General features: G+C 40.2%; 1 protein-coding gene across 1 annotated transcript; it reads right to left on the bottom strand.

The window, feature by feature from the left end:
- Positions 1-1,218: 1,218 nt before the first annotated feature.
- aar2 (AAR2 splicing factor) lies at positions 1,219-11,292 on the bottom strand. Its single transcript, XM_062052083.1, has 3 exons — positions 10,209-11,292; positions 9,856-10,085; positions 1,219-2,160 (listed from the first exon to the last, which is right to left on the bottom strand). Exons 1-3 carry the CDS (start codon positions 10,972-10,974, stop codon positions 1,993-1,995), a joined length of 1,164 nt encoding a protein of 387 aa, XP_061908067.1. The 5' UTR covers positions 10,975-11,292; the 3' UTR covers positions 1,219-1,992.
- Between the last annotated feature and the right edge of the window lie 10,261 nt (positions 11,293-21,553).

The following is a 21,553-nucleotide window of genomic DNA, read 5'->3' as shown; positions in this document are numbered from 1 at the left end:
TATGTAAATGTGCGTCACACTGCAAACAATATTCAGATTTTTGGATTGGGCCACTGTGTATTTTACTAACCATTCTTTGATTCTTTGGTTTAATTGTCATGAGATATTGGGCCGACTGTGTTGTACAATCACAAATATCTCTCATATGCATATGCATGCAGTGCACGGTATAAAGACTAAAATATGTTAAGTTTTGGAAGAACATGAGTGTTCAAAAAGCACAAGTGCATGAATAATTGATAGGTACTATACACCCATGGTGAAACAGCAGATACGTTCAGTCACAAATAATTCATATTAAAATGCTTAGTCAGGAAGTCACACAACCTGTTTTTAGTGCAGTTAGAACAAGCAGTGTGTTTGAGTGCACGGTAGGCAGGACATGTGCGCCTACCTTGTGGCCCAGAGGTCAAACAGCCAGCATACATCTAATGGAGAAACTTTTTACCACAAATAGAACAGCATACTCCAGTCCCTCAAAGTGAATGCCACAAACAACACCAGAAATATAGCAGGGCACTGCAGTGGAGGTGAATAGATGTGGCACAATTGAGTCATCTTGCTGTATAGTGTAATTCCATCACTATAAGAGGGGCTGGACCACTAAATATGTCCCAGTTGTGTCATTCTGGATATTGTGTGCACTGACAACATCCCATTTCAACCTCAGACAGGAAAAAGAGCCCACAAATGTTTACTACAGGTTTCCTGCCATTTCATCCAAACCAGTCGCTCCATTAAGTTGCATACGAAAGGAAAATAACAACTCACATGGGGAGTCTGTGGTCTGATACCGGACCACAATATTAATCTGATCAGCAAGAGGCTAGCATTATAACCCAAATAACCGGTATTATGTGTCCTGGTGGATACTACGTGTCTATCAACACTCGTGTTATTTCCATTCACATAATTACATTAGGGTTCTACTTTTACATAAAATCAAGGATAAAGTTCATGGAACTGTTGACTGAAGCAAATAATTACAACAAAGGACATTAATGCTGAATGGACAGAAGCAGTGTGCATATAATAAGGTTATATCATGTATCCATGCAGACATAGGCGACACCAGGTATTATGGACCCTATGAAAAAAAATCCAATAGGCAACCCCTGCATGGGCAGCAGCTGTTGTTGCTGTTTTACCTATTTTAGGAGCTACGGCAGCTCTGTGTAAGAGTGAAAAATCCCACAACCAAGTTAGTCTGCACAGAACTTAGAAAAACAACCTTTATTCAATGTAAAATATCATGATCAACATTATCTATATACTGTCATAAACGTTCTCCTCTTTGACAAAGCATGATCTATTAATTTATTTTCCTCTTATTGTGTTTACGAGTGTTTTAGTTTTATTCTCTATTTTAATCGTACTGCTGCTTGTTTTGTGTCATGTTTTAACAGTAGTCCAGTTGCCCTGGCATACCCCTTGTAAAGCTTTTGTTGCATTTGAAGGTGCTGTAAAAAAAAATATTGATCATGTATGAACCAACTAGTGTTTTTTTAAAACCCATGACTACCATCTAGTGGCCAAGGCCGATATGACACATTGCCGGTTTCATTTCTAACTAGACTACACTACTTTTTTATTAAAATATATTTTGTAGACATCAGTCAATCCCATTTAATAATGCCTTTTCTGATCACAATTAGATTACTTGTGCAAATGGTTCCCACAACAAAGTAAAAACATGTTTTCTTACAGAACAGTTAAGCTTTTTGTCAACTGAGCTCATTGTAACAGCTGTAATTAATACATCATAACAGACGGAATATTTGTAATAAAAACTGCCTCCTTGGTAGAGTTAAAGACAACGCATTGTAGTCTAAAAACCCGGCTTTACTTTAACCTCACCACCAGGTGGCATAGTTGGCGTGTACAGATAAGTCACACAACAAGACACTGTACAGGTTACTTTTGGTTGACACAAGTTGTATGTTTGACACAGTACCATGTTTCAGGGTCCTGGTGCTCATTATAAGTGTGAACTCAGTCCACAGTATGACCCTCAGGTAGCTCCACCACCACAGGCGCGCAGTCATCCAAGTCTGCATCAAAATCCCAGGAAAACTTCTTGGTCAAGTGAGCTTTGAACTTCTCCGCTCGCTTGCGGAGCGTGCCATCCACTCCCGGCCCACTGGCAAACTGGAAAAAGTCCTAACAGAAAGAGTCAAGTTAGTCTTTCATTTTAGGCATTGAACTATAGCATACAAGCGGAAACCCTACTCTTTAGCTAAAAGAGAACCTTTTTTTAAGCAACTACTGTGAATGCTAAAATTATAGCCGGGGCATTTATATAACTAAATTGCAAAGAAAGTGGTATTCATTGGGAGCACGTTATTTCGAAAATTTGAAAACTCACTATATAAAGCAACTTTAATTATTTACTTAAATCATGACTTGTATGAAAAGAACAGCAGCAACAGAATCAATAATGGGATACCCTTCAGGGAAAAAAACTCCTTAGTCCACATTAATGTGCAGAAATTGTTATTGTGGACAACAGCACAGCAAGTGTAACTAACGCATCAGCTTCACGCCAAAAGCTGAGTCACGCAACCAACATTTTAAAGTGCGTGTCGAGGTAGGTAATTATTTTGGATGCTGACTATTTGTGATTCTTTAAATGCAGCTACTGCAAAGTAAACACAAAACACTACATCTGAAGGTTTACTATAATCACAGCTGGTAATGACAATGTTTATTGGCCAGGCACAAATTAGATGACCACAGTGGTTAGTTCACCATAGGGGATTTAGGGCCTGATCTACGAAATGCTTGCGTGTGCTAAAACAGGTGCAAAGTTGGTAAAGCACACAAAGCTGAACTATTAGGCCCATGCGCTGAAGATTGTCTCTCTTAAGGGGGAACTTCACTTTTTGGGGGGAATTTTATCTATTGTTCACAATCATTATGAAAAACAAGGTGACAGACTTTTTTTTAATGCATTCTAAATAGTAAATAAATGTGATCAAACATCCGCTTACAATGGAGCATGTGGAAGCCGCTCTACTCTGCCTATAAAAGCCCTTAAACTTTCAAACACCTCCATTAAGGTTTTGTATACATGATGCAATTGTATATGTAATGTAGTACCGTAACAGGCATATTTATAATAACATTTAATATTTTCGTATTTATAATTTTAAGCATACGCGGCGCATTAGTTTCAAAAACCCATCACGTTTGTTATTATTTATGCTACATCACTGATTACTGCTCACTGCAGACTTTATGAGAGCCAGCAAACATAATAAAACATAACTTACTGTACAATGTCTGCTGTCATTAGGATGCCGACAGCTAGGATGTTGATATACTCCCATTTAGATGAAAAATTACCTACGTCTTCGTCCTTCTATCCAGGTGAGAGGGATTATTTATGATCTACAATAAAGTTTGAGGAGCAAGGAAATAAAGACAGCTGATCAGTCGATCATGTCAACATTGGCACACAAGCTTGTGATCACGGCGTCGCTATAAATAGTTAATCTGCTTTAGCGCTTATAATAACAATATCACTAATACTTGGTTAATATTCAAGTCATAAAATGTAAAAAGGAGTATCGTTGCCGCTTTAAAAAAAAAAAAAATTGTCTGGCTTTATGTGTGGAATAGAGGACAGTCCATTGGCTCCGCTGTAAGCAGACTTTTATTTACAAGTTAGAATGCATTAAAAAAAAATACATCCGTCGTCATGTCTTTCATAATGATTGTAAATGATAGGCAAAATTTCAAAAAATCCTAAAATAAAGTGCAGTTCCCCTTTAAATGGGCAAAATACAGAGAGCAATCTAGTTAGCATGTCTGTCTTCGTGTACAGTGCATCTGGAAAGTATTCACAGCGCTTCACTTTTTACCACATTTTGTTAGGTTACAGCCTTACTCCAAAATGGAATAAATAGATTTTTGTCCTCAGAATTCTACACACAATACCCCATAATAACAATGAGAAATTTATTTTTAGAGGCTTTTGGCAAATGTATTAAAACTAAGAATCACATGCACATAAGTATTCAAAGCCTGTGCCATGGAGCGCAAAAGTGAGCTCAGGTGCATCCTGTTTCAACTGATCATCTTAGAAATGTTCCTACAGCTTAATTGGAGTCCATCTGTGGTAAATTAAGTTGATTGGACATGATTTGGAAAGGCACACACCTGTCTATATATAAGATCCTACGCTTGACAGTGCATTGCACAGCACAAACCAAGCATGAAGTCGAAGGAATTGTCCGTAGACCTCCGAGATAGCATTGTCACAAGTCACAAATCTGGGGAAGGGTACAGAAAAATATCTGCTGCCTTGAAAATCCTAATGGGCACAGTGGCCTCCATCATTCGTAAATGGAAGTAGTTTGAAACCACCAGGACACTTGCTAGCGCTGGCCGGCCATCTTAACTGAGTGATCGGGGAGAAGGGCCCTAGTCAGGGAAGTGATTAAGAACCCCGATGGTCACTCTGTCAGAGCTACAACATTCCTCTGTAGAGAAAGGAGAACCTTCCAGAAGGACAACTATCTATGCAGCAATCCACCAATCAGGCCTGTATGGTATAGTGGCCAGACAGAAGCCATTATTTAGTAAAAAGCACATGGCAGCCCGCCTGGAGTTTGCCAAAATGCACCTGAAAGCCTCTCAACCAGGAGAAACAAAATTATCTGGTATGATGACACAACTATTGAACTCTTTGCCGTGAATGCCAGGCAACCAGGAACTGCTCATCACCAGGCCAATACCATGCCTACAGTGAAGCCTAGTGGTGGCAGCGTCATGCTGTGTGGAGGTTTTTTAGCGTCAGGAACTGGGAGACTAGTCAGGATAGAGGAAAAGATGAATGCAGCAATGTACAGAGGCATCTCTTGAACTCAAAACTGTGACAACTGTTCATCTTTCAGCAGGACAACGACCCTAGGCACACAGCCATGATATCAAAGGAATGGCTTCAGGACAACTCTGTAAATGTCCTTGAGTGGCCCAGCCAGAGCCCAGACTTGAATCCGATCTCTGGAGAGATCTGAAAATGGCTGCGCACCAACGCTTTTCATCCAACCTGATGGCGCTTGAGAGGTGCTCCAAAGAGGAATGGGCGAAACTGCCCAAAGATAGGTGTGCCAAGGTTGTGGCATTGTATTCAAAAAGACTTGGGGCTGTAATTTCTGCCAAATGTGCATCAACAAAGTATTGAGCAAAGGCTATGAGTACTTTTGTACATGTGACTTCTTAGTAGTTGTTTTTTTAGTAACTATGCAAAAAGCTAAAAAAATGAAATCTTTTTCCACATTGTCATTATGGGGTGTTGTGTGTAGAATTTTGAAGACAAAAATGAATTCATTTCGTTTTGGAATAAGGCTGTAACATAACAAAGTGGAAAAAGTGAAGCGCTGTGACGACTTTCCGAAATGCAATGTGTACGCACAATATATGCTGATTATTTGAATGCCCACAATACTGGGAGGAGGAGATGCAAAAATAATCATTTATCACTCACAATGTGATTTGTTATGACTGGAACTGTTTTGCGACCGCTATTTTGCTTCTACTGTATATTTAACAAGTCTGAAATGTGTGTGCAAACTGGCACAGTTAAAAAGAAGCATCTGTGAGAAAAATGGCAATCTTGCTGCAAAGACAGTTGAATTAGAAAGAGAGAGAGAGACTATTCTGTCTGTTTGTGTGTCAACATATTTGTACTGTCAAAAATAAAAAATATTAGCCCTAACATCTATTCAGCAATATTATTTTGTAATTTTATAGCAGCTGGATGACTTAAGTGGATGTTTAAAACAAATTAAATGTATTCGTTTTGGTGTCCGCACTGCAAAGACAGATGATTTAGAGAGACAGAGAGACTATTCTGTCTGTTTGTGTGTCAACATACCGTAGTTGTATTGCCAAAAATAAAAATATTACACATAAAGTCTATTCAGCAATATTATATTATAATTTTATAGCAGCTGGATGACTTAAGCGGCTGATTAAAACAAATTCAATTCATTCGTTTTGGTGTCTGCTGGTGTTTTTTTTTTTTAATGGAATTATTTTTTTTATATAAAGAGGTATTACCTATGAAAAATGTCTCGCAATATGCATATTCTTGCATCTGGGTCATTCCAGACACACCATCACAACAGGGCAGCGCTTCCTAGAGCGCACCTTCCGCGTGTTAAAAATAGATTCTGTTGTTGAGATTGCACTTAAATTTAGTGAAAGGCGTGCACGTCCATGCCAGAGGTCATTGTGTTTGAGCACAAAACTCTATCACCCACCATGCCGAATTGAAACATTAACATTATTAGTATTAGTAACATTAACAAAATTTTCCCTGCAATTGCTGCAGCCGATCACTTCGTTTCACTTCCGTGGAGTCTTGCATGCGTTTAAGACAGCACTGCTGTTATTAGATGTTAACAGGTGTGGACAATTTGGAGACGGATGCATTTCCAAACGGTGCCTGTAACACAGCAGTAAAACGGCTGATCAAAAAAAACCGAAGCCATTGTCATGGGCACACTAGCTGCGGAAACCAGCTCTCCAACCAGCTAAACAGACTCAATAACTCGGTGACATTTTGGTAAATTTACTGAGGAATTTGTGAATGTAAAACACTACAAAAAGAATGCCGTTGTAAGTTAGTTATACTAGCAGACACACGTAAATGTGTTAGCATATTAACTATTGCTAACGATGCTATCTTCATTACATGCCCATAGCAAGTACAAATATGCATGAAAACACTCCTACACACATCACACATTAGCCGGTTTAATAAGCATAAACAGTTTAAGTTATTTTGTAAAACTTACAAACGTTGCTTGGAGTGATGAATGGAGAATCCATACAAGTTGGAGTAGTAATGCTATGGACGACTACAAGATTGAATGGCACTTCTACTTCCTGTTGAAAGGACTAAATGGAAAGACAGTGCAGCACCTGCAGTGAGTGAACTCGTCCAAAACATGGCGCTGTAGCACAAACAATAACACACCTTATGTATTATTATATGTTTTTAAAAACTATTGCATTATGGCCGTCAGCAAATAAAAATCCATAAATTAGCCGCACTGTTTTACAAGCTGCAGGGTCCAAAATGTAGGGGAAAAAATAGCAATCTATAGTCTGGAATTTACGGTATAATGTTTATTTAGCCTTTATATTAGACTATTTAAAGGCTAAATAAACGTTATACCGTAAATTCCAGACTATAGATTGCTATTTTTTTTCCCTAAATTTTGGACCCAGGGGTTAGTGTAGGGTCGGGAACCTTTTTGGCTGAGAGAGCCATGAAAGCCAAATATTTTAAAAAGTATTTCCGTGAGAGCAGTATAATATTTTTTAACAATGAATACAACTAAATGCGTGGATTTTTAAGTAAGACCAACATTTTTAGAGTATAATAAGTCTCTTATCTTACCATTAATGCAACTTCTGGTGCTGCAAGGTTTTGCTGATGGCTTTGTAGTCTGGTTGATACGTGGTTATTTTTAACACTGTGATTACCAGCGGAATTATTAATTACTTATCGTGTCAAGCAGTGTCGGCTAAGATTTATCTGAGAGCCAGATGCAGTCATCAAAAGAGCCACATCTGGCTCTAGAGCCATAGGTTCCCTACCCCTGGGTTAGTGCATGTGCCTCACAATACGAAGGTCCTGAGTTCAATCCGGGTTTGGGATTTTTCTGTGTGGAGTTTGCATGTTCTCCCTGTGACTGCGTGGGTTCCCTCCGGGTACTCCGGCTTCCTCCCACCTCCAAGTACAGACGCGAGAAATTCGGGCGCCATCTTGAAGTGGTGATGAGGAGCCGGTGAGCAGCCTAAACTGACAGTTGACAGGTAGAAAACAAAGATGCCGGGCTGGTGTTCAGCATTTTCCTGCTCAAATGAGCGGACTATTGGTTGTATTTTGTGAAAAGAATATTACCACAGAGTTGAGAAGGAGCAAAGATCTTCAATAGTACTGAAATCGTAGCTGCTAGCAAACATGAGTATGACCATAATAGAATTGCTTGTCAATGAAATAAATTTTATTTAAAAATGTCATACTTGAATAACAAAGTTGAAATAAATGATGAAGATAAAGATTGTAAAAGCCAACAGGGGTAAAAGTTAGGACCACAGTCCAGATTGTGTAGGGGGGGTAATATATGTTAGCTAACTAGACAATCAGATGGACAGTGGCTATACAGTATTATACAAGTCTAAATTTAGTCTAGCTTTCCAACCCAATTTTTTATGTAGGATATACGCATGTATATATAACCTAATCATATTGTTTCTTGAACTTAAAAATAGCTGACCGTTTTTTCCCCCCTTCTCTGGGATTATATTCTCAGTTTTGATCTCAGACGTCTGGTCATTTATAGCATATAAGAATATTATATTGCTGTTAAGCAAACCATGAATAATAAAATACGCCAAAACATGCGTCCTTTATCATTGCTACACGTATGACAAAAAAACGTGTGAAAATCAGTGGTATTCATTCAGTGAGGTAAGATTAATCAAATGCGCTGACAGTTCATTGCTCCTGCCAAATGAATTGCACTGAGTGGAGCGAATCACCACTTCAAGATGGCGGCGCCGCGTCTCGTCAGCGCCAGTAGGCAGTAGCGGTCGATGCTGCGTCTACTTATAAGATGTCTATGCTCCAGCGCCCCCCGCAACCCCGAAAGGGACAAGCAATAGAAAATGTATTATTTAAATACAACTTACAAAATAGGCTTGCATTCAACCTCCCCCAACACTGTTTTACCTAACGTAAGGAATAATCATTATTAATAATCGTGATTTAAATATTAATAAAAATTATAGTTTTTTTATTTTTGGCCATAATCGTGCAGCCCTAGGTTGGACCATATGATGCCATAAATGTAGAGGGAAATGAGCGCCAACATGGCAGCAAATGGTACACATGCAAAAACCTAATTTAAATAGTTTTTGTTTTTGATGTTTTTGTTACATTTAAAACATTTCCTTGTGAAAATAAGGAAACGTTTAAGTCCTAATTCCCACCATATAAAATGTAACGGTGGTTCTTTGGTCAAAATGTTGCATACATAATGTTTTACAAACCATCTTCAAACCGCTTTCTGACCGTCTCTTCAGGATATGTCGTTTTGTGGGCGGTCTTATTTATGTGCCTCCACTTCTCCTGCGTCTTTTCCCCGCCGGTCATGTTGTAGTTTTAAGTGCTTCCATATGGAGTCTACTGATCAGATATAAGTTACAACTATACGCTACTTTGTATTAGAAATGACAACAGCAGAGGATGCATGTGCATGTACGAACCAGTTTGCCCCGCAACAAGAGGATAGAGAAAAAGAAGGGGCCTAATTGACTAAAACCTCGGACTACAATGGCAGACTTGCGCAAAGCTCTCAAAAACTTTACGATATGGAGAAATCTACTTACGTCACCAATTGGAAAAAACATCACAAATCGGGCCAATTCCAAACAGCTCGTTTGGAGGAAGTAGGAAGGAAGGCAAGCTTGTTTTATAAATATCTGATATAAATATTTGATTAAAAATTTCCGGGAATTATGCAGATCCCAAAGTCAGAAAAACAGGTACCAATAAGTAAGAAAAGTTGGTTTTGCATACTAGGTCCCTTTTAAATATGGCGGTCTACACCACATTTGCACTTGTTATTAATTGTAACACACAGACTTAATAGATCACACGCAACAACCCCACTAACAGCAAACAAAATTTTATATTTTGCACATGCTATTTAGAACTAGTTATTTTGATCTTAGTAGATCAGGCCCTTAGTAGTTAATTGACTAGGGGCATTAATTGGACACAATCTTAAATATTGATTTCATGTTGATCTACCCAGTAAGGCATGTATGTACCTGCAGTGTGGTGGTGAGGAAGTTGTTCTGAGACACGATGTCAACGAAGAAGTCAGGAGGGATTTCTCCCAGCTGGTGGTAGAGCACAGCAATGAGCCCCAGGTAGAGCTCCTTGTGCTTCTGCATGGCCACCTCTGATCGACACAGCAGGGACAGAAGACGCTTCCAGTGCTCAAAGCCCTCATACACATTCCCAATAAGGAAACACACAAAGGCAAACTGCAGCTCACCTAAGAACAAATAATTGTTTATATCAATGCATGTTAATTCGATCAGAGGAATTAACATTATCACGCACGCACACACTCTTTAAGGTGTGTGTGCGTGCGCTACCCATAAAATTAGACACTTACCGAGCAAGTTAAGAGGCTTCTGCTGGTGGTTCTTCTCAATCACAATCTCCAGGGCGTACGTGTGGTCCATGCTGCACTGAGTGATTTGTGCCGGCGTGGCACCAGGAGGATAAGTCTTCTCCGGGATGACAGAGAAGCGCAGCTGTGTCCCCTCCCTCTCCTTCATCTTGGGGAGCCTGTCGAGACCCTCTCTCATGGTCTGGCAGGCCGTGTCGTTCCTCGGCTGGTCGGCACGGTCCTTGGTGTGTCTGAACTCAGTCTCAGGAACAACATCGCTATAGGCACATACTCGACCTGAAAGAGGCTGTAAGTTGATGGCCACTTCCTCACTCAGACGGTCTGTGAGGGACACCCACTTCCTCATCACCTCATAAGGATAGGGTCCGAGGAATGGGTCTAGATCTTGGAGATTCGCTCTGATTCGGCTCACTTCCTCCTCGTTCTGGGAAGCAGAGAAGTCCAGATCCTCCTCTTTGGGGTTCCAGTTCGCCAGGAGGACGTCCTTAGGTTTGAGATTGAGGAACAAGCCTGTCTTTGGACCAACTTCTCCTCCGCAGCTCGGTGGATTGACAGAGCAGTAGTTAAGGAAGTGCAGCCCAGGAGGGATCATCTTAACTCCCCGGAAGCGGGGACCAACCTGCCAACTCTTGCAGTCAATGCCAAACTCTGTACCCTGCGGAACCCCGAGCAACACCAGGGTAGCTCCCTCTTCAAACAGCCTCCGAGCAACATCAGGGTCCATGTCTACACTGCTGCTGCTAGCCATGTCTCTTCTCCAAATCGGAGGACTTGCTCAAAAAACGGAGTTAAAATGGCTACAATAACTGAACTTCGCTTTACAATATTAACCGACAGCGTTCATACTCACAATGTGTGTAGGACTTCGTCAATAGTCGTCATAGAACAATGCTAACAATACTATGAAAATACTAGCTTTAAATGTAATATGTAAGTATGGAATACTATCAGCACTAATTCACATTTAGCACATTACTCCGATTGAAAATACCATGTAGTTTCCACTCGAAAGGAGACAGCTATGTCCTGCTGTAGTAACTCCGGCTAGGAACCACTGTTGGTAGAAGAGTAGTTCCTACCACCATTAGTACAAACGCAGCACAAAACTAAAAGCGTAAATTTTGAAAAGTATATTCTGAAATTATTATTATAAAAAAGCAAACAAGAAGCAATACAAATAGGTGTATTTTAAATACCTTTATTTTGACACAATAACAATTGTATTACACCGTACACCCTTAATAGATTATTTTTCACAGACACAGTATCACAAGGGAGACTTTAGAAAATGTGTACTTTTAGCATATTTGTGTCACTGCAATGATGCAAACATTCAGAACAATGTTTAGCTTTTTTTTTTTTACATTTTAGCATATTTGTGCCACTGTCTAAAACATGCCAACAGTCAAAACTTGTGGCACATTTAGTATACATTAGTATACACAGCATATCTGTGGTGTCTGTCCAAAAACGTTTTGCATTTCAAAACACAAAACAGTGGAATTAAAACATTTTTAGCATATAGAGTTTCTGCCAACAAGTTATCACTGCTTTAATAGCTTTTATTGACCTGATCCTCTTTCTCTTCTTTCCTTGTATTTTCTTGACATCTGAACAAGAAACACCCTAAAACGATGCAAAGAAATTGTTATTATTCAACAAAATGTGAGCTTCATTCAACTTTGGCATTGTTTGGGTTCACACATTGAAGCATGCTTGTGGCTTTGCACCCATTCCCTCATTGTTTGCTTTATTGTTATGGTAAAATAACAAATTTCATGTGCTTGGGTCCTCACCAGGAAACCAGGGCTGCATTTAAGAGCAATGAGCTCCTCCATGTTCTGCAGGGGCCTATCCAAGTCAGACGTACGATTGCTACCTCTCTGACAGCGCGTGTGCTGAGTCAGCACAAAAATGGATCTCAGGATGTGCTGAGCCTTCTATTGAAACCATCAGAACGTATGGCAGTAATGGAAATTGGGTTTACATGTATGGAGGTTAATTTGTTTTGTAGTTTGAAAGCTTTTAGTGCACTGAATTTATACAACTGAAATTTCTGTGTTTGAATTTTTTGTGGGAAAAATTTGTTTGTGCAAAAAAATGTGTTTGTTAAAATATAGTGTTTTAACATTTGTAAACGGTAAATGGGTTATACGTGTATAGCGCGTTTCTATCTTCAAGGTACTCAAAGCGCTTTGACACTATTTCCACATTCACCCATTCACACACACATTCACACACTGATGGCGGGAGCTGCCATGCAAGGCCCTAACCACCACCCATCAGGAGCAAGGGTGAAGTGTCTTGCTCAAGGACACAACGGACGTGACTAGGTTGGTAGAAGCTGGGGATCAAACCAGAAACCCTCAGGTTGCTGGCACGGCCACTCTCCCAACCGCGGTGCGCCGTCCCATTTCAGTGTAAAAAATGCAGTCTTGAAAAATTCTGTGCAGAAAATTTCAGTGCATAAATTTACGTTTCAAAACTCAAGACGCACCGACTGGTAAATTAAAAATTAGACAATCCATCCTGTCTCGGAACCAGCCAATGAGGTGTTAAGTTTGATGTCACGTGAGACGAGTCTTGTTAAGCAACAAAAAGGCAGTTATGCAGCACTGCACACTATAACAGACCTGGGCATAATATAACATGATAAACATTTCAATCCGGCCTGCCGGATGTTTCTGAACTATCCAATAGATTCTAATGGCGAGAATCTGTACTTTTAAGTGACATACGAGTTGGTACGGTAATCACAGGAACTATGTCACAGCAGCTCCATGCAGACCAGGCATGAAGCAGAGTGAGCGGTATTTGTTTACAGCGCAACAAGCCTGAGATGCAAGTGTTGTACCGAGGATGTCGTTGTGGCTTGTACAGCCCTTTGAGACACTTGTGATTTAGGGCTATATAAATAAACATTGATTGATTGATTGAAGTGTCAGACGGAGTTCTGCAAAAAAGTGATATTGTATCGAATATGTTGATTTTTTTTACCCTTTGCGTTTGTTTTGCAATGTTTGTTGCATCTTCGTTGTTCTTGCTTGATTATAAAACATGCCCATCAAGGAGGTAATCTGGGAAGTAGTGAAGTGAAGTGAATTATATTTATATAGCGCTTTTCTCTAGTGACTCAATGCGCTTTATATTGTGAAACCCAATATCTGAGTTACATTTTTTAAACCAGTGTGGGTGGGACTGGGAGCAGGTGGATAAAGTGTCTTGCCCAAGGACACAACGGAAGGTGGGTAAAGTGTCTTGCCCAAGGACACAACGGCAGTGACTAGGATGGCAGCAGCGGGGATCGAACTTGGAACCCTCAAGTTGCTGGCACGGCCACTCTACCAACTGAGCCATACCGCCCCAAGCAGAGGAGCAACGTTGATATATTGTCAATGTTCAGTGTTTTATCTTGCATAGTTTATATTGTAAATCCCACATGCTGTATTTTCATGTGCATTTTGAGTGTCTTATTCAGTAAAAAACTAAAATTTTATTCCGTGTTTTGAGATGGTCTGTCATAACGTTTTTAGTATCAGTCATTATTATATTATATATAGTGTTTGTACCATCGTGTGATCAGCTTTTATCCTTTTTTAAGGAGTCTTGGGATTTTTTTTCACAGCAACCCCCCACTGTTTAAAGCAGGGGTGTTCAAAGTGTGGCCCAGGGGGCACTTGCAGCTGCGCAGATCGAGTTTTGTTGGCCCGCCTCATAATGTTGAAATAAAATTAAACAAAACAGTCAAAATGTAAGAAAAGAGCAAAAAGAAGTAATGTAATGAAACAAACTGACATTTTGATACCAATAACTAATAATCCTATGCTTTGATACCTGTAACACAAAGCTGACACCAGGTTTTATCGTTCAATATGTGTCTGTTTGTAGCATTTTTTTTTTTTTACAAAATAAAAAACAATATATGTTATAATGGCCCCTGCATGTTTCAGTATACCACCCTTGATGGAAAACGTTTGGACAACTCTGGTTGAAAGTGTTTATTAAAAGGAATCCAAGCACATGCAGTACATTACTTGGCCTGTAGCATGTAGCGCTGCATAATCTGCCTTTTTGTAATGCCTGGTTCACACCAACGGCGCTTGCCGCGCTTTAAAGCGGCGAGCAAAGCGCCGTCATTTTTGTCAATTTTTCCACGAATATCCCGATCTCCGAAGTAATGTTATGCTTTGATACACTCTGATACGAATTAGTTGCCGCTTTGGGGGGACGAATTACCGTTCCTCACAATTTGATGCCGCTTTGATCCCGCTTTAATACGCTTTAAATCACGGTTTGATACGTTTTATTACGCTTTATTGAACTTTATTATGCTTTGATGCGATCCTGACGCTTTAAATCAGGCTCTGACACGATTATCAAGCTCTGTTGTGCATTGGAATTAATGTGTCATGAACATTATGAACATTAATTTGTAATAATGACTTTGAAATGTGATATTGTTATGTAATTATGTGCAATTTGGAAGATGCTGTGATAATTATTTTGTGAATTTGATGAACAAATTGCGTGCGCACACATAATATAATAAAAAAGAGAAATATGATAAACAAATAAGTAAAAAAAAATGTGAAAAACTCAGTATACTAAGTTTTCCCCACATTTGTTTAGATTTATCTATTTATTTTATTTCTCTTTTTGTTTTATTATATACAGGATAAAACACATAATGTAATAAAAAAGAGAAATATGATAAACAAATAAGTTTAAAAAAAATGTGAAAAACTCAGTATACTGTTTCCCACACATTTTTTATATTCATTTATTTTTTCAATTTCTCTTTTTTTTCCGTTATATTATGTTTATTATTTATTATGTTTTATATTCATTTATTTTTTCAATTTCTCTTCTTTTTTCGTTATATTATATTTATTATTTATTATGTTTTATATTCATTTGTTTTTTCAATTCCTCTTTTTTTCCGTTATATTATGTTTATTATTTATTATGTTTTATATTCATTTGTTTTTTCAATTCCTCTTTTTTTCCGTTATATTATGTTTATTATTTATTATGTTTTATATTCATTTATTTTTTCAATTTCTCTTCTTTTTTCTTTATATTATGTTTATTATTTATTATTTATTATGTTTTATATTCATTTATTTTTTCAATTCCTCTTCTTTTTTCGTTATATTATGTTTATTATTTATTATTTATTATGTTTTATATTCATTTATTTTTTCAATTTCTCTTTTTTTTCATTATATTATGTTTATTATTTATTATGTTTTATATTCATTTATTTTTTCAATTTCTCTTATTTTTTTGTTATATTATGTTTATTATGTATTATGTTTTATATTCATTTATTTTTTCAATTTCTCTTTTTTTTTGTTATATTATGTTTATTATTTATTATGTTTTATATTCATTTATTTTTTCAATTTCTCTTCTTTTTTTGTTATATTATGTTTATTATTTATTATGTTTTATATTCATTTATGTTTTCAATTTCTCTTTTTTTTCGTTGTATTATGTTTATTATTTATTATTTATTATGTTTTATATTCATTTATTTTTTCAATTTCTCTTCTTTTTTCGTTATATTATGTTTATTATTTATTATGTTTTATATCTTAATTTCTTTTATTTCTTTGTCATCTTAATAAATATCTATCTTTCATTTCTTATGCTAGTTGACAATAATATTAAAGGCATTTCTTCTATTTTTTATATTCAATGTCACTGGTCAATATCACAGTCACTTCCTATTTGTAGTTGTAGACTGGGGTCCGCGCTTTGAACCAAGATCTGTTGAGCTTTCCTACGCTTTGAGTCAAGCTTTGCTGAGCTTTGTCACGCTTTGTCAGGCTTTGATACGCTCTCGGCGCTTTATTCCATCCTTGACAGAGCGCCAATTTTTTTTAAACCGTTTAAAAAATTTTGGCGAACTTGCCGCATGTCTCTCTTCACTACAAGCTTTCCCACGATCCATTACGACCCTCACGCTTTAATCAGGCTTTGTTACGCTTTAACGCCGCTTTGCATGCCGCTTTAAAGCGCCGTCAAAGCGCCGTTGGTGTGAACCTAGCATAAAACCTGTGTCACGTGACTGCAAACCTGACACCTCATTAGCTGGTTCTGAGACACCATTGATTGCTTCAGTCTTAATTTACCAGAAGTGGGTCTTGAATTTTGAAGCAATGTATATTTTTGCCCAGAATTTTTTTATACTGAAGTTTTAAACACAAAATTTTAAAACAATGAATTTTAACAAAGTGAAATCTTAAACACAAATTCTGCTCACAAATTGTATTCAATAAAATTGTCAGCATAATTTGATGTAAAAAAAAATCCATTCACAAAATTTAAATGCAAAAAATCTGTTTACATAAATTCAGTGTCAAAAAAAGCTTTTGGACTAAACAAAAATTAACCTCCATAATATGGAGATGATAATACATAAATTGTGTAATTGAAGACAGTAAATCAATTGAAATTAGTATTTGTTATTAGTTATTACCATATCCATGTTGTTGGAATACAGTATTAATGATGGCAACATATACCTTCTGAGGACATGGGTCTCTCCCCTTGGTTGGCTCACTTGATTCAGTTAAATTCTACAAAATAAAAAAGGTCAACATTTGGTTTTCTTATTTTAAAAACACACATGTTTGGACCTCTGGGTGTGATTACCAGATTCTGTAGCTCAACAAAGATGACCTCTCTGTAGTAGTCCAGTATTTCTTGATAGTTGCAGCGATGTTTTCCACAAGAGTTGGCGAACAGGAGAAGCACCAGGACACTGGGGATTAGCTTTCCGGACACTTTTTAAGACAGAAGGAAAGATGAGTATTTTTTTTAGCAAATACAAAGAACTAACAACTCCCACCTAAGAAGCAAAGAAGCAGCATTGTATATATATATACATATATGTATATATATATATATATATATATATATATATATATATATATATATATATATATATATATATATATATATATATATATATATATATATATATATATTATATATATGTATATATATATATATATATATATATATATATATATATATATATATATATATATATATATATATATATATATATATAGGCAGCACGGTGGGAGAGGGGTTAGTGCGTCTGCCTCACAATACGAAGGTCCTGAGTAGTCGTGAGTTCAATCCCGGCCTCGGGATCTTTCTGTGTGGAGTTTGCATGTCCTCCCCATGACTTCGTGGGTTCCCTCCGGGTACTCCGGCTTCCTCCCACCTCCAAAGACATGCACCTGGGGATAGGTTGATTGGCAACACTAAATTGGCCCTAGTGTGTGAATGTGAGTGTGAATGTTGTCTGTCTATCTGTGTTGGCCCTGCGATGAGGTGGCGACTTGTCCAGGGTGTACCCCGCCTTCCGCCCGATTGTAGCTGAGATAGGCTCCAGCGCCCCCCGCGACCCCGAAGGGAATAAGCGGTAGAAAAATAAGCGGTAGAAAATGGATGGATGGATGGATGGATATATATATATATATATATATATATATATATATATATATTTATGTGTATATATATATATGTATATATATACTGTATATATATATATATATATATATATATATATATATATATATATATATATATATATATATATACATATATATGTATATATATGTATATATATATATATATGTATATATATATATATATATATATATATATATATATATATATATATATACATATATATGTATATATATATATATATATATATATATGTATATATATATATATATATATATATATATATATATATATATATATATATATACTGTATATATATATATATATATATATATATATATATATATATATATATATATATATATATATATATATATATATATATATATATATATATGTCTACTTGGATAATCTTCTTGTGCATGCTGCGGACTTTGGGAGTGCGCTGATCAACTTGATAGAAGTCTTCCACTCCATTCACAAGGCAGGTCTTCGCCTTCATCTCAATAAATGTCACCTTTTCCGGCGAGAGACCTCCTTCCTGGGTTATGTGGTCAGCACAGTACGAGTGTCCACCGACCCAGCGAAAGTAGCAGCAGTGAGAGACTGGCCTGCCACCCACAGAAATTGAGAGCTTTGGGGCTTCATGTGCCTGGCTCCCTACTACCGACAATTTGTTAAAGACTTTTCCACCACTGTCAGACCACTGCACCGGCTGACTCAGAAGGGACAGGCGTTCAAGTGGAGTGAGGACTGTGCCAAGGCTTTCACTCAGCTCCGGTAAGCACGGGTGAGAGCCCCCGTGCTGGCCTACCCGGATTCGGATCAGCCCTTCATTGTGGACGCAGCAATGTAGGCGTTGGGGCAGTGCTGTCCCAGGAAGGGGAGAAAGGGGAACTACTTCAGCCGCTCCCTAAGCAAACCAGAGAGGAACTACTGCGTCACATGTTGGCAGCTGTTGGCTGTTGTTCTCGATCCATGCCACTTTCGACCATACCTCTACAGGCAGAGGTTCCTGCTGCACACAGACCATGCATCCCTCAGCTGGCTCCTCAACTTTAAGGAACCAGAAGGGCACATGGCCCAGTGGCTTGGGACGCTGCAAGACTATGACTTTGAGGTTGTCTTCACGTCAACACAGATGCACTATCTCGCCGGCCCTGTGAGAAGGAAGAGTGCAGGTACTGTCAGCGCATGGAAGAACGGAAGACAGCGGCTCCTGTGATAGCAGCTTTACGGACCACTTCAGTTGATGACTCCGTAAACTATGACCCCAGCCCGGAGGACATCGACCCAGAACAACTTCAGTGCCACCAGAGCCAAGATCTTGTCCTCTTCCGTGTTCAGGATTGGGCGAGAACGGGTTGATGACCAGCATGGTCAGCAGTTTCGGCCTAAGACCCTGAGACTAAAGCCCTGTACTCTCAGTGGTCTAGTCTCCTCAGCTGTGACGGTCTTTTACATCACCGCTGTCAGAACCTTAGAGATGGCAACAACATTGTCCAGCTCCTGGTGCCTCACCAACTACGATCTGGAGTACTCTTGAATCATCATGGTTCGGTGGGAGCAGGCCACTTTGGGGTTACCCTTCACCACCTCCGGTCCTGGTTCTACTGGCCAGGGTGCCGGCCGCCTTTCTGACCCTTGGAACGAAATAACGTCTACATTCTGGTAATCTTGGACTATTTCACCAAATGGCCTGAAGCCAACGCAACAACTGCAGAGTGCCTGGTAAACGAGATGTTCTTCTGCTTCGGTGTACCAGAGGAGCTACACAGCGACCAGGGGCGGAACTTTGAAGCTCAGGTGTTTGCCGAGGTTTTTAAAAGGCTGGGCGTCAGGAAGACTGTATGATGTAGCGGCTGGCTACGGGGTGTTAGCCCATGGCTTTGGCTGGGGGGCGGAACTTCCGGGGAAGTTAGGGAAGTGACATAGTTGATAAGAAGTGTTGGTTCGAGTTTTGCCGGGAAAGGGAATAGACGCATATCGGAGCTGTTGTGTGACTTAAATACATCTTGTGCAATAAATACAAGATAAATGAAGAAGTCTATGAGCCTACATTCCTGGGATTATTACACTGGTGTCAGAAGTAAACTCGGCGATTTTCGAAAGAGACTTTGTAGCGGTAAGGACACGCTGCGTACCGCGCATTAGCCAGTTAGCTTCAGTTTGTGAGTTAGGTAGGACCGCAAGCCGTTTAGCATGTTTAGCTCCGGTGAGCATCAGTTTAAAGTTGAGCGGGATGATGCTGTTTTGGAGCAGGTGACCGTCCAACAGCCGCGCTCCTGCTCGCACACGAGTGGCTCGTCGGCCCGGGAGAACGTAAAGATGTCACTGCTGCCGCCGCCGCCGCCTACGGCTTCCCCACACGGCGCGTCCCCCCCACCGTCTGCTGCCTCAGTGAAGACGCCAAAATTTGCCGGTGGATCAGATTGGGAGGCGTTCCACGCTCAATTTGAACTGTTGGCGGACGCTAGAAGGTGGGAAGCAAGGGACAAAGCATTGCAATTGGCTTTGTGTCTGGAGGGAGACGCTCTTTCGTGCCTCCTGCTGCTGGATCCTAAACAGCAGCGGTGCTACGCAGCCCTGGTGGGGGCGCTCAAGAGGAGGTTTGGGAGATGGTCTCAGCCAGCACTTTTAAAAACTGAACTGAGAGGGAGGTGCAAGAAGCCTGGCGAGCCACTCCGGGGGCTCGCTAATGACATTGAGGGCCAGGTGCGCCGTGCATATAGTCACCTGCCTGCTGATGTACGGAATGAGCTCGCAACTGACCTGTTTGTTGGAGCCATTACTCCTCCTGACCTGCGCGTGCAGGTGCAGCTTCAGCACCCGAGGTCCCTGCAGGAGGCACTGGAAGCTGCCGTTGAGAGGGAGATGCTGGGGAGTGCAGCTGCAGCCGGGGCACTGGAAATGAAACCCCATCCTGTGAGGGCGGCATCGTCACACCCGTCTAGCGACGGGGCTCCGGCTTGGGCGACAGAAATTACCGAACTACTGAGGTCGGTGACTCTGCAAAGTCAACGTGGCCCGCGCCCCATGCAGGTCTGCTGGGGATGTGGCCAACCTGGACACTTTCGCAGGGAGTGCCCTGCCACTCGTCGTGAGCCGGGAAACGGCGCCGGGCCCGCATAGTCAGGGGTGTGCGGGCCCTTACGTTCACCGCGGGCCCTGACTCGCTAGCCCAGGCTCGTCAAGCAGGGGAGGGAGCCTGTCAGCACATCCAGGGGGGAGGGGCTCCATCCCCCCCAGAAGCAGACGACGACTCGCCTTCTACACCTTCTTCTCGCTTTCGGGCACCCGGAAGAGCCCAGCGGCACAGCCAGGGGGGAGGGGCTCCATCCCCCCCAGAAGTAGATGACAGCAGTGTGCCACCTATGGCGGTGGTCTGGAGACGGGGGGGTCCCAAAGGAGGGGGCTCCTGCCACGTTGCTGTCTCGGTCCAGGGGGTGCCTACCGTGGGCCTGGTGGACACAGGGTCATCAGTAACGCTGGTAAGACCGGACGTTCTGCCCAGCAGTACACCACTTGAGCCTACAACAGTACAGCTACGCACAGTCACGGGCCAGCTAGCTCCTATGGTGGGGAAGGGGTTCCTGTGGTTGTGGAAAGCGAGTTCGCCATTTAGTTTGGGTGGCAGACGTACAAGACTGTTGCATCTTAGGGCTGGACTTCCTCCAAGTCACTGGGTGCCTGCTAGACATGGGGAAGGGTACACTTAACTTCCCGGGGGCCCAACAGTTGCCATGGGTACCCTAGTTCCCGGGCCTCTATCCGGTTCCCCGCATGCCTTTGCATTCTTGTTGCCTCACACCACACCTAGTTACTACCCCTGCCCTCGC

This window comes from Entelurus aequoreus, linkage group LG07 (genome assembly GCF_033978785.1).
Source record: "Entelurus aequoreus isolate RoL-2023_Sb linkage group LG07, RoL_Eaeq_v1.1, whole genome shotgun sequence".
Lineage (NCBI taxonomy): Eukaryota > Metazoa > Chordata > Actinopteri > Syngnathiformes > Syngnathidae > Entelurus > Entelurus aequoreus.
This window is presented reverse-complemented; position numbering and strand designations above follow the sequence as displayed.